We start from the raw sequence: 13,889 nt of genomic DNA, 5'->3' as shown, positions 1-13,889 counted from the left end.
TCTTCTTCTTCTTCTTCTTCTTCTGCTGTTGATCACCTTGTTCGTTTAAGCATTGTCTTCTCCGTTGTGATCAGTTTCACAGCTTCCATGGCTTCTGCTACCCTGGCTGTGGCTGCCGCCCCTACCTCCCTCTCCTCTCCCCCCTCCCTCGAACCCACCCGCCCCTCATTGGACCGCCTCTGCTTGCCCCTCCACAAGGTCTCATCACTCCCCATCCTCTCCGTCAATTCATCGTTTGCTCGCGTTTCCGTTGTTCTTTTTGATGTTGTCGTTTACGGTTTTTCCTGTCCTTCAGTCCTTCTTCAGTGGCAAAGTTCTCTCCAACGACCGACTCCTTGCCTCTACGCTTCCCCTGCTCCCTCGCCCAGGCTCCGTCCTTGTCAAGGCATCCATTGCCACTGAAGCCCCCGCTAAAGTCGAGAAGGAGTCCCGCAAGGACGAAGAAGGCCTCGTTGTCAACACATTCAAGCCCAAGAATCCCTACACTGGCCTCTGCCTTTTCAACACCAAGATCGTCGGGGACGATGCTCCCGGAGAAACGTGGCACATGGTCTTCAGCACAGAAGGTATTGAGCTTCTTATCGGCAATCTATTTGATCTATATTTCGGAATTTCAAAATTGAGCTCGAATCTATTAGCCAGTAGTGTTGGATCTGCGTTCAAGGGAGCTGTCTCATTTCACAGGTAAAGTGCAGTATAGAGAAGGTCAATCCATTGGAATTATTCCTCCCGGGGTCGATGCCAATGGGAAGCCGAACAAGTTGAGATTGTACTCTATCGCTAGCAGCGCGCTGGGTGATTTCGGCGATAAGAAGACTGTGAGTGACTTATTGCAGGCGACGTAATACTTGTGTTTGCGAAAGCGTAAATAGAATTTTGCTTTCTAAGATCTCTTCTAGCGCTTCAAATTCCAATGCACGTAGCAAAGTTCGAATATGCAGTTTCATGATTTCACTAGCTAAAGACATCTCTTGCACGGGATGCTACTCATCAGCATTGGCTCATTTTCCAAACTTCACGTGCTCAATGAATCTAGATTTAAAGAAAAAATGTTTGATTGATTGATCATTGATGCACTTTGTGACAATTTGAGTTCTTAAAGAGGTTGGCCCTTTGATCCTATAAGAGGAGAGAGGCTAAACCCTCCCGAGAGGTATGCTTGCCCTCTCATAGGACCTGCATACGGTCAAAATGTGGGGTCTTGTGGTGAGTTATACTCTATTTAATTTCTTATAGAGGTTTTCTTTTGCTCTACCCAGGTAGCTCTTTGTGTGAAGCGACTTGTCTATATCAATGACAAGGGAGAGGAAGTAAAAGGAGTGTGCTCCAACTTTTTATGTAAGTATTTTCATAGTTGAAGTGATTAAGAACAAAGCTTAACTAGGTTTGTGTAATGGAGGTTTTCCATTCCTTGGTCCATCTATTTTACATGATGAGAGTAGGATTTGGATAAGATGATTAATGTAGCTTATGTTTTGGTTATTCTTAAGTTTGGGTGAGTGAATTACTCTCAAAGAAGTCCTCATTTGTTTGTTTGATGCGCATTAACCTACTTAAAAGACCACCTTAACAGGTTAAATAGAACTTATTAATGATAGGAAGGGGGGACCTTCTCAAATAGGCCCCCCTAGTCGTTGTTTTGCACCTATTGATTAATTAGTCGGGTGGGGGGTGTTAATGAAAATAATGAACGCTAGATATGGCATCATTTATTAATTCATTAGTTCCTGTCTTGGGGGGCGGGGCGAGGGGATTGCACCACGTTTCCTTCACCTTCCAGATTGTTCCTTCCACCGCCTCATGCGAAGTATAAAGGACCAAATAGGGGAAGAGAGCAGGCAATGCAGTGGAGTGAGGGAAGGGGGAGGCGGAAAGGAGAGAGGTGACTTGGGGAGAGAGGGGGTGAGGGAGAGGGAGAGTTGAGCTAAGACGAGGGAGTAGGGAGGCATGAGCGATGCGATGCTATTAATTGATAGGTTAATTGAGACAAAAGGGGGGGAGGGGAGAGGGTGAGTGAATTAATTCGTAGATCTGGGAGTGTGAGCAATTAGGGAGACATACATAGGTTTGGGCTTTTTGTTTAATGAACTGTGGACATGTGTGTTGAGTCACCAATGTAAGGAGCTCACAAAGATTTTGAGATTGAGGCATAGCTATTTGTTGGCCCTTCTCCATATTTCTGTACTACTCATAACATCAACAAATCTGTCTTGGTATACCCCAAATTTGCTCCGATGAATGGCTTCCCCTCCCCAAGTTTGCTTTGATGAATGTCTATCCCAATTTTGCTTCTTAGTTGGCTAATTTGCTAATTGCAAGTGCAATCAATGATTTGGAAACATGGCAAATGAGGAAGGAGCAATGAGATGAAACATGGCAAATGAGGGGTCCTTTGACATACTAGAAGGGATGAGAATTGGCCCAATTCTTCCTTAGACACCGTCAGTGCCATTTTTTAGAAATGGGCCTCCCCCCATTCCTTCTTGTGTGTTACTTGTTCTCATATTGCTTCATTGATGCCATTCTATGCACACACTCTCTCTTTCTCTTCCTCCTTTATCATTTACTCTTGCCACCCCTTTCTCTTTATGTTTCGCCTCTTTGTTTCCCTTCTACATTGATTTTATTTACTCTATGTGAGCGTGTGAGCATGCCCACGTGTGCCTATACACACACTTGTTAGTTGGGTGCAATTCATGTTTCAATAATTTACCCCTTGCCACCCTCCATTTACAATGCTTCATTGGTAGAGTGTCTTTGTTTTCTTTATTTTATTTTATTTTCAAAGAAAGGAACATGTGTTTTCTTTATTAGCTATAGGGTTCTTCCATTTGCATTCATACTTTCTTTTATGCTAATCTCTTTTAAGATGAGTCCTCATCCTTTACTATGCATGCTTCCGCCATTATTCCCTAACTTGCTCTTGCAAACATTGTTGAGACCTCATGGTTTCGTACTTACTAGTATTAAAGTTGACTTAATGATGCATCCTTAGGACATGTGGGATACAAGATGTGTGTCTGGTATCTTTTTACCATACCTGAAAGAAACTTAACGTTTTCAAAACTTGGGCTGAAACATTTTAGAACTTCAAAATGGTGGATAATATGACAATGGCGCATTTATGCTTCCTATTACCTATACATATGACTTAACCAAAAGATATTCAATTGATTTCTTAGGTGTCAACGTGGAGTACCCCAATGAAGCTAAGGCCAAATGGATAGCTCTAAAATTTTCATGCAAAAGAGGGGAAGAGTTTTGAATTTGTACCCTATGGATAATAGGGGAGGAGCCTCAGCCCTCCTCTCCTCATAAAAAGAGGACTCCCTCATCCCCTTGACCTCATCCTTGCTTTTCCATCCCTACCCACTAATTGGTACATTTGTTAATTCTTTTCAATTGGGGTGCCATACTTCTATACTATATTTAATTGATGTTGTTCTCTCTCTAGAACTCTACTCTCTCTCTCTCTCTCTCTCTCTCTCTCTCTCTCTCACCTTCGGAGAGCTCTGCAACTGATTTCTAGAAAGAACGAAGAAATTGCCGTGTGCCGATTTAGAGGACATTCTCGCGTGAGAAAGGAGAGGAGAGAGCAAATCAAGGCGACACTCTAGCAAGTGTGCGCGGGAACAAGAAAAAAACAATTGAATGTCTTCCATCTCCGGTTCTCAAGCTGCTCTGAGGCAGAGTTTGGCTGAAAGGCTATTTCTCCATTGGCCAAAAACTTCCGAGAAGTTTGTATTCCCTATTCTCATGGCTAATTCCACCCAATTTCACGATTTTGATGGGCATTCCTAAGGTTACAGCGAATTTGAGGGAGACCTCCCAAAATGGATTCTTCCATGAAAATAGCTAGTGAAACGGAGAGCATGGGAATGCTCTCTGAGATGTGCACAACTAACTAGAGCAAAGAAGGCGGCCATGTGTGCCTACCACGTGGCCCACCAGCATTTGAATCACAGCACAGGCCTAACCTAAGGGCCTTGACCACTAGGCTATGATGTACCCACGTAAACTATAATCTAAGGCTATTTCATCATTTTGTACATCCTTCACCACTTGCCAGGGACTCATGAGGTACAGGCCCCCTACTAGTATTCTGTATGCTTTTTATGTATCTCTCTTGTAAATTTTGGACAGCAATTCCTTTGCTGTATTGTATAGTTGAGGTTGTAAGTATCAGGTGACATGTCTTGAGAGATGAGAGAACAGAAATTTCACAGCAAAGATTGGCACTACTTTATGTCAAATCGACCATTTCACAGATGAGAGTCAAGCAATGTCACAGCATAGATTGGCACTAATTGACGTCAACTCGATCGTTTGAACGCAGGTGATTTGAAGCCAGGCCTTCCTGTGGCAATCACTGGACCTGTGGGGAAGGAGATGCTTATGCCAAAGGACCCGAACGCCACCATTATCATGGTCTTTTCTCAACTTCCATGCAATTAACGTGACCTTCTGTAAGAACTTTTACTATTAAATCAAACAGGCGAACCATCTCATTCATTGTCTTATTTCCAACAGCTCGCCACGGGCACAGGAATAGCGCCATTTAGGGGTTTTCTATGGAAGATGTTCTTTGAGAAACACGCAGATTACAATGTGAGCAGCTGCTTACAAGAAGCTCAATATTTCTGTCAGATTCTGCTTGTTAGCATGTAAAGGATCTTTGGTTTAGTGATTGTATTAAGTTTAGCTGGGATTTTCCTACAGTTTAAGGGCCTCGCCTGGTTATTCTTGGGAGTACCTACGAGCAGCACATTGTTGTATAGAGAGGTATATGCTCTGCCGACGAAATTATTTCTTGTCGGCAATTTTGACAGCTTCGACGGCTTCTTTTGCGAAGTACGTGTCAAGATAATTGTTGTGGTTTGCTATGATGGTGTTGTTCTTGTTCAGGAATTCGAGTTGATGAAGGAGAAGTTCCCAGAGAACTTCAGACTAGACTTTGCTGTCAGCCGTGAACAAGTGAATGAAAAAGGGGAGAAAATGTATATTCAAACACGGATGGCACAATATGCGAACGAGCTGTGGGAGCTTCTCAAAAAAGATAATACATTTGTGTATATGTGCGGTTTGAAGGGGATGGAAAAGGGGATCGATGAGATCATGGCAGGCTTGGCAGAGAGAGACGGTATTTTTACTGAGCAAATTAGACAAGGAACCTAACTCCTGAAAGAATATATAAAGCTCACTAAGAGTTATTGCTATTTAGCCACTTCGAGGGCCTCTCCCAAAGAATATATAACTTTCTGCTTTGTTTATATGCAGGCTACAACTGGATGGAATACAAGAAAGAGCTCAAGAAGAAGGAGCAATGGAACGTGGAAGTGTACTAGGCTGATAAAGCTCTAATTCCATGCCTAAAGTGTCTTCAAAAAATTGGCAAAGGCCATTTCCAGTTCATGACTTCTGTGTACAATAATGCTATCATTGTTCTTCTTGCCTTTGCTAGCTCCTTTTGCTGCATGGTTGTCGCAGAATTGTAACCAATTGCAGAAGCGAGCGGATGCCATGACCCTAAAAACGGAGCAGTGCCTCAGAACCTTTCCTAGCCACATCAGATTTATATATCATTTAGGTTAAGTTCCTTGGTATGCTCGTTATTCTTCTTCCACAAATCTGTTTGGATACTAGCCAGCTGGGCTTGTACTGTCACAAAGGTGTGGCTTTTCTGCCTGGATTTTTTCCGGGCAGTATTCTAGTTTCATCACCAAGTCACTGAAAGCTAGCTTGTTACATCATCGGCTCTTATGGCCCTAATGGAGACTTCTTTAGAGCTCACTCACCGATCACCGAATTCATTGCAATTTGTTGCAAAAAAACGAAAAATTCAATGAAGCGACAATTGCAACTAAATAAGGCAGACTCACGTTCTAATATTATGTGTACACGAGTGCGTTTCTTAGGTCTAAAAATAGAACATGATCGCTGAGTATCAGTGCAGTACATCAGAACTCATCTCACGTACAGCCCAAAAATTGGCCTGAAGTTCTAAGTACACAAATGTCAGCATTTGTCACGTACAGCCCAAAAATTGCTGTGAAGTTCTACGTTCAAGGATGATTGCTTCTATGATGGTAGAAAAAGGAATTTTTATAAGTAGAGAGTGTTACAGAGAAATTAAATACTGCATTTAAATCAGGTCAAGCTATAAAGCACCTTAAATGGGTCTGAAACTCATCTGCCTTGGGTGAATAGAAGTCGAAAATTATCAATATGCTAAGCTGAATGTCGTGGAAAAGATCACCATGCACCTTCGTATCCTGAAAAAATAGAGCATTCATGAGCTTTCTAGTTAAAGGATCATGGATGCCCGAATGAGGCTCCATATCTTGTATTGAATGTGAGCCCTTGTCCGTGACTACCCACATTGCAAGTAGAACAAGAGTGCACACTACTCTAACCTTTGTGCTAGATGGGAAACTGTATTGCGCTATACTAAAATAGGAAATGTCATTAAAACAATGAGTTAAAGTTTATGTGAAATTTTCAATGTTTTAGAGCACCTATAATTGACCTTTTTTTTTGAGCTAGCCAAATCAAGGCACCCATATTGTTCTTTGGAAGCATCTATAACTAACCTTGTTTTTTGAGCTAGCCAAATCAAGGCATCCATATTGAATTCTTCATGGCATTTGACTTTCTAGAAAATGTGCACAAGTTCTTGTTTTAGTTGTTCCTTCAAAACTAGCATCTTGTAGTCTTGGCAAAGTGCCCCATGCCCCTAATAGAAAGAAGATGTTAATTAGTGCTTGCATTTGAAATTGAAGGACTAATCCCAATTATTCAAGAGATACCCCCACCATGCATTTTCCATTGATGTAGAGCACTTACAATCAACTTTATAATTTGCACGACACTTAACTCTTGAGCAAAGTGTGTACAAGTTGTATGCTTCTATATAGGACAAGCTAGCTTTAATTTGCTCCGAATGGTATGGGTGTTGGGAATTGGCAAGCAATGTAAATAGGATTGTGATCGGTTCAATATGCTACGGTTGTTCTGATGAAGTTGCTATGGGTGCATTTGTCCAAATGTGGTCTTGATCTAATAAGCATCGATTATTGTTGAGGCTTTGTTTAGTGATTGTAGATGGTTTTGTTCCAAAAGCTTTGTTAAATGCACTTGCTTTTGAGAATTCTTAAGCATATCAATGATTAGATATCCTAGCACAAACATTGGGCAATTTGTTGCCTTTTGGCCTAATGTTTGTGCCAAGGATTGCAACGCTACATGGCTCAGTTTGATATATCATTGCTGCGCACATGGATTGACTAGAAATTGGAAGAAAGTGTGCCATGACTATGTCGAGCCCAGTGTTTAAATGTATTTTGTGAAAGCTAGAGAAAGCATGGGCTTGTACAATAGCCCTATGCTCATTTTATCAAATGCTATGATTGTAGAAAACTATTTTGTTTTGATATGTTTGTTAGGCTCTGATATTCTAGTTTCATTGAGGCAAAGTAAGTCAGATGCTTGGAGATTGTAATCTGCATTCGCTTCATCACAAAGTAATGATAGAGAGCGGGTGTTTAGCGATTGTATGATGACATGTATGTGAGACCATTCTTTGAGGCAAAGCACATCAAATCTCCAAGCTACAAATGCAAGGTTTTAGTAGCCATAGTTGAATGTATATGGGAGTGGCTGTTGTTCAAGGGCTTGAGAAGGTACAAATTTTCTTTGGTATGTACTCTTGACATGTGATGCCATGTGATGGCCCTCTCGTAGGATCAAAACATAATGTTGCCAGTGTTGAGCCTTGTGCACAATGAAGGTGCCAAATTGTCTTTGGTATGTACAGTTGAAATGTGATGCCATGTTATGGCCCTCCCGTAGGATCAAAACATAATGTTGCCAGTGTTAAGCCTTGTGCACAATGAAGTGTCCTTGCTAATGCTATTTGGAACGGGTACTATGTTCGTGTGATGATGAAGTTAATGTTATTGCCTAGTTTTATAGTGATTAGGTGTATTACAATCCAACATTGCTCGATATGGCTTTCGTACAAACGCATAGACTTCTATCGTGTGCGCGCTCCATTGCTACAGTGAGAAATTTGTATCCACATAAATTGCGGGTGAATTGCCATTTTCTATGGCTTTTAACTCTCCATCAGCTCCATTCACAAGGCCATCAATTGTGTTCTAGTTCACTGCACAGTTCAGCAAACATATTCGACTTTGACTTTATTTCCCTATGGACTCCAGTTGTCTTCTTAGAATCATCTAACAATGAAAGTGTAATAGGGAAACTATAGTGCCTCTTCTCTACAGCATGGAAAATGAAATCTCACCATTTGTTTGTTGGAATACAACATCATTATGTGCATGTACTAGTTTGTTTATGTAGAACAAATGAGGCAACATAAAGCCTTGCGGGGGATTATCGTAGTTCATAGAATTGATTGTAGTAATGTCTTCATGTTGCTGTATATTTATTTGAGATTTGTTTAAGATGTTCGTGAATAGGAAGCCATTCTCTAGCATATCACAATGCTGCATTGATAGCATTTGATATATTCCTTCCAGAAGCTTTGATTTAAAGGATTTTGTTGATGAAAAATGCACTTGTCACCTACACGAGATAGTAGATATAAGTCTCCTATTATTATAACATCGAGGCCACAAAAGGGAATGTTGTGCATGTGTTGATAACATGCAATCACCTGTTGTTGACAAAGTCGAATATTCTTTTTCCGATAAGCAATATGTCATCCAAAATAGTTGTAAATTCTCGCATGTTCTTGCAATTTATTAGTATGGCTAATGTGGATTGAAGAGTTGTGCCACTTATCTTGTATACACCATTTTTAATATTTTTACCTTTAAAGGGTCAGAGCTAGGGTCTTTGTTATACAACCATGTTAGCTACCGCACAAGAGCTTGTATGACTATTATTTTGCCAGTTCTAACTCTACATGTAAGAAATATGTAGATTGATTCCTCTAAATTGTTTTTCTTTTTCCAAATCATATCATCAAATGTATGCCTTTGCTTAGGATTTATCATTTGTATTTGCAAGTAGTGTTCTTTTATTGAGATTAGTTATTCTACTAGCCATAGAAGTTGAGCTCTAGCCATGCCTCTTTCTTGGTTGTTAATTGTTTGAGATAAGGGAATATTTATCTCTTGGTTCTTTGCACAATAGTTGTAAGGTGTCACATCTATCATGCTAGATGATTCCATTAAAACAACATTGTTAAACTTGTTAGTTTTCTTATCATATTCACGTACAACTTCAGCAAGGTATACTAGTTCCATTGCTTTTGGCCATGTTATGTAATGATCAATATAGATGAAGCACACACGATATCAGTTGGATCATTTGGTAGCAATTGCAAGATTTTATCAAGCTTTAGTACTACTGTACGTAGATGTGGGGGTTATGTGTTTATGTATTGTGTCACTTGAGGAGCATGGTGCAATTATCAGGAAAGTATTGTATAGATTGCTTGTTGTGCTAACATTACTTGCAAGTTTAAGAATGCAACTCCCATTTCCTTAATATGGTCAATTGCATCATTGTTTTCTTGGTTGGGTTTCTTTATTATGTTGTGAAATGTCAATATGCAGTTGCTGCATACAAGTCTAATATAAATCAAGTATCAGTATTTGCATTCCATAATGGTACTAGCAACTTTGCAAATGGATTTGACCAAGCATCAAATGCTTTTCTTCTCAAGAACAATGTTGGCTATTTTAAATTTGCTCGCATGTACTCCTCTTTGTTGAGGTGCAGTTTTGCTAAGAATTCATCCAAATTTTATATCGAATTCAAGTTTCAATAATTTAATTCTTTGTATACATAAGTTAATGTAGTCTTGTTCTATGAAGACTTTGTTTGCAAAGGTTCTAGAGCAATTGTTTGATCCATCAGTGGGGTAATAGGAAATGGAACATGCATATTGCTTTTCCTTTCTCCTGACACATGCATGTGTGCCCTTGATGTTGCACTAACTACAATGACTCAGGAAGAAGTGAAAGGTCCCAAACTATATACTAGTCAACAATGTTTGTTACATCTTGGTTTGTGTTTATACAAAAATTAGAGCTACGCCAATCCATCGCCAAGCATAATCATGCTCACTTCCATGAATTTGAAATTCAATTGCAAAGTAGAAATCTTTGAGCTACCTAAAGAATCTCTTAGTGGCTCTCAAGAGTTTCATTAGCCCTCTTATACGATGAATACCTTGCCTATGTAATAAGGCCATTGTGAACTAGTTGATGCACCAGGATATTGTCATCATTATTTTGTTAGTGAGGCACTCAAAATTTTTTCCATGCACTTAGTAAGATAGCCCAATTGCTTTCACCACTTGTAAATGTCACAAAGAATGTTGGGAAGACCTAGTTGGCCAACCATTGCAAAATATTTTTTTCCATTGGCATTGTAAGTAATGTGGAGATGTTTGATACTTTCAAGCTCTCGATAACCAACATGAGATTTTATGATAAATCTAAGTTACGTTTATTTTTAACATCCTTGGCAATTATGGCTCTATCATTTAGCTATGCTGTTGGTACTCAAATCCATGTTAAACTAGCAATGAAATGTATCAATACTTTTATCACTTTGAAGATGAGGTTTTGAGTATGCATTGCAAAGCGTCAATCTTTGTGCATCACTTTCCATTGTGTGACTTTTTGGTAAGTGAGCATGTTAAGCATAATTGCATGCCTTGGTTTTGCCCAAAGAAAAGTGCCAAGTAGTTTAACTCCTCACAATATTTGTCTCTATATATACTTATGGGTTTTTTATTTTTTCTTCGTGTGCCAATGGCTATAATGGTTGATCTTGTATCAAAGATTTCATTTGCATGAGTGTAACCATGCACTAGTGTATCTGAAATGGATCACTACTTTCATCTTGTCATTTAGAAACTATGCCTTCTTTTTCTAAGTGTTTATGAGCTAAAACACTAGTTTGCTATGCTTTCATTCTAGGTTGAAAGTGGGGAGCCAATTGAGACATGTTCCTGCTTGTACAATGGTATGTCAATGAGTTTGCACAAAGCCTGCATGACTAGGTTTGGTCGAACGTTGCCAGTCGTGTATGGAGTTTGATATTCCAACTTCCTCTTAATCGCAATCCCAATGGTCATGCTATCATCTAATTGGTGTGGTAGCATAGTTTGGACACTTTCTAAATTAGTTGCAAGATTTACGATGCTTTCTTTTAGTATGTTTTGGTTCAAAGTGTAATATTTCTATATTTGGGCAAATGTAGTCGTGGTCAACCAATCTTTCTTCAAGTTCTGAAAGCAACTGCACTTGTCAGATCAAGTTATTCAGATTCATATGCTTTGGCAATGCCGAATTAGGAACTTGGCCTTGAATGATCTAACGCCTACACTGTCCACATATAGTGTTGTTACTTTCTGTGATGTGACTTTCACCTATGTGCATCAATAGTGTGATGATTTCTTTAGCTGCTATCTTAGTTTGACATTTAAATGATAGTCTCTCACAACAACAACAAGGATGTGTAGGTGTATTAGAACTCAGCAACAAAAATGCTTGTATTGTTCTATCATCTTTTTTGCTTAAGTGTTTATTATGTGTCCCCTTTTCTTATTGTCTATGTAAATTGCTTTCAAGGTATTGAAGACATCAAACCATTTGTGGGACTATTCTTCCTTGCATGTTTTGGAGCATAGCTTTTGCTGCCTCAATGCATGTTACAAAAGGCTTACTATATCTTAAAAAAGGCATTTATAAGTCACCTAGTCTAGGGCATTCCATGGATCACATATTTGGCTCTAGTTCTTGAACAATCTCCAATGGATCCTACTTTGCTTTTTTGGGTAATTCATATTTCCACTTGACGCACCTCACATGATTTATTATCTTTAGGCAAATGTCTTGATCATCATGGTACTTTTGGTAGTATTCAACAACTGCTTTTGCTATCCCACAAGGCATACGGTCTATGATTGATTGTATTGATGCATTTTGCTCTTCAGACTAGGAGCATCACTTATTTTTTATGTTTATAGTAACGATGTGATCCTTCAGGATAGGATTATCAATGTGTATCTCAAGTAGTTGCTTTGTCTCATCTAGTGGACTAACTTGGTGCTAAAAGTTGATGCATGGTCTTTTCAACTATGATGCACATCAATTCTAACAATTGGTTCAAAGAGTGATTCATACATCAATTTATCATGGTATAGAATCTGTAATGGCGGGTCTGAGTTAAATTCTTCACCATATTTTCTATAGAATTTTCTCTTTAAAAGTGACCATATGTAGATTGGTGTTTTAAGATACTCAGTAGCCCATAAAATAGCAAAATGGTCTCCCCACAAGCCATTTTTTAGATACTGAAATACTCATATGCATCAAGCATTTTTCGTAGTGTTGCACCCCATGTAAACTATGTATGAAATTAGGTGTCAAGAATACTCTCAGAAAATATGTTGCTTTTTCATAGTTCATGTGTAATCAAATCACAAATTCATTTACTATTGCAATTTGAAGCTCTATAACTGTTGATGTGGAACCTATCAAGTATTTTATACTGTCAAATAAATAATTTCCAAGAATATAGTTGTAATTTCCAACATGATGTAAATAGTTTTCATGCAACAAATCATCAATCAATTCAAGCTATTCTATCCTTAAAAAATCTTCTTGTGAAACTACATCGTTTTCACTTTGATTTTCATCATGAATCATTAATGTATCTTCTCCATATGGTTGTGCAAATCCTTTGGCTAGTCACATGTCTATGTATCTTTCAATGCTTCCTAATTCAAATTGCACCTCACTTTGTAAATCCATTTGTTAGCAATTTCTTTCTTGACTAGTAGTAAATCATGTCATTCCTGAGTATTTTTTCCCTACAATGCATTCATTTCTTGATTTAAAGCTTTTTACCACTCTAGTCTATAAACTCACCTTCCTAGTATTTTGGTATTCAGTGGGGTATTCTCTGGGGTATTCTATTTGAATGGTATTTTTTATCAAAGAAAATTTTCATGTTTTTGACCTAGATCTTTTACCTTTTTGTATACATGTCAATCTTTGAGATTGTTTTCTCTCTTTAGTTGTTCACTATTGGATCTAATTTCTTGGATTTTGTAGAAACAATCATCTTCATCAAACACCACATCTTTTAATCTAATAAAGTTACTTTTAGTTGGACACATGACTTGCATGCTTTGCTTTGCTATCTCTAACCTATCATAATGCATTCTGATCTTGTATGATCATCATGAACTTATGCTCATGCTATGCATCAACAAAAAGGGTAGGTGATATTCTAAAAAACATTTCTTGAGCACTCGATTTGTTGGAAATATATTCAAAAAAATGGGTAGGACTATTCTAAGAAAAATTTCTTGAGCGTTTCTGATCTACGAGACTTATTTGAAACCTATTAAGATCATCTTTTACTACTTTTTCTATAGATTCCTAGCATAGTGCACATTGGTTGCAAATTATATCCATTATCATAGCCTTGGCTTAACATGGCATTAAAATTCCAGTGTATATGTATAAAAAATGAAAATTCAAAGATTGAGTTACCTATAAAAATTCTTGATATCGGATCCAAATAATGGTTACCAAGCTATGAGATTACTATCAAAACCATCAATTGAAGGAAGCTTGCCATTAGAATTCATGGTAGACTCTTATTAGTGGATAAGAAGGTCTTTTGCGAGAAACTTAGGTTCAAGGAGTTCTCTCTCTCATGAGAATTGATTGTGGAAGTGGGAGGGCATGAGTGTGTTAGCATTATTTTGGATAGATGTGAACATCCAATGGTCTATTGTTTGATCTTAGTCTCAATATAGATTGGAGGAGAAAGGTTTCTTCTCCAAGTCTTGGGTGGAAAAAAGGAAATGTATTTTCAATTGGTAGAAATGTTTG

General features: G+C 38.5%; 1 protein-coding gene across 1 annotated transcript in view; it reads left to right on the top strand.

Moving 5' to 3' along the window:
• LOC147890760 (ferredoxin--NADP reductase, leaf-type isozyme, chloroplastic-like) overlaps positions 1-5,455 on the top strand; it is a 5,484-nt gene extending 29 nt beyond the window's left edge. The window contains exons 1-9 of the mRNA XM_087389273.1: positions 1-198; positions 296-566; positions 685-818; positions 1,260-1,338; positions 4,337-4,428; positions 4,531-4,608; positions 4,720-4,782; positions 4,906-5,140; positions 5,278-5,455. The exon at positions 1-198 is cut by the window's left edge and continues 29 nt beyond it. Coding sequence (XP_087245399.1) covers positions 88-198; positions 296-566; positions 685-818; positions 1,260-1,338; positions 4,337-4,428; positions 4,531-4,608; positions 4,720-4,782; positions 4,906-5,140; positions 5,278-5,345 — 1,131 coding nt within the window. The 5' untranslated portion in view covers positions 1-87 and the 3' untranslated portion in view covers positions 5,346-5,455. The remainder of the gene's footprint in view (positions 199-295; positions 567-684; positions 819-1,259; positions 1,339-4,336; positions 4,429-4,530; positions 4,609-4,719; positions 4,783-4,905; positions 5,141-5,277) is intronic.
• Positions 5,456-13,889: the final 8,434 nt, after the last annotated feature.

The sequence above is a fragment of the Dipteris shenzhenensis genome, chromosome 18 (genome assembly GCF_047967505.1).
Source record: "Dipteris shenzhenensis isolate YYH24624 ecotype China chromosome 18, Dip_SZ_1.0, whole genome shotgun sequence".
Classification (NCBI taxonomy): Eukaryota; Viridiplantae; Streptophyta; class Polypodiopsida; order Gleicheniales; family Dipteridaceae; genus Dipteris; species Dipteris shenzhenensis.
The sequence above is the reverse complement of the archived record's forward strand: the minus strand, read 5'-3'. Positions and strand labels throughout refer to the sequence as shown.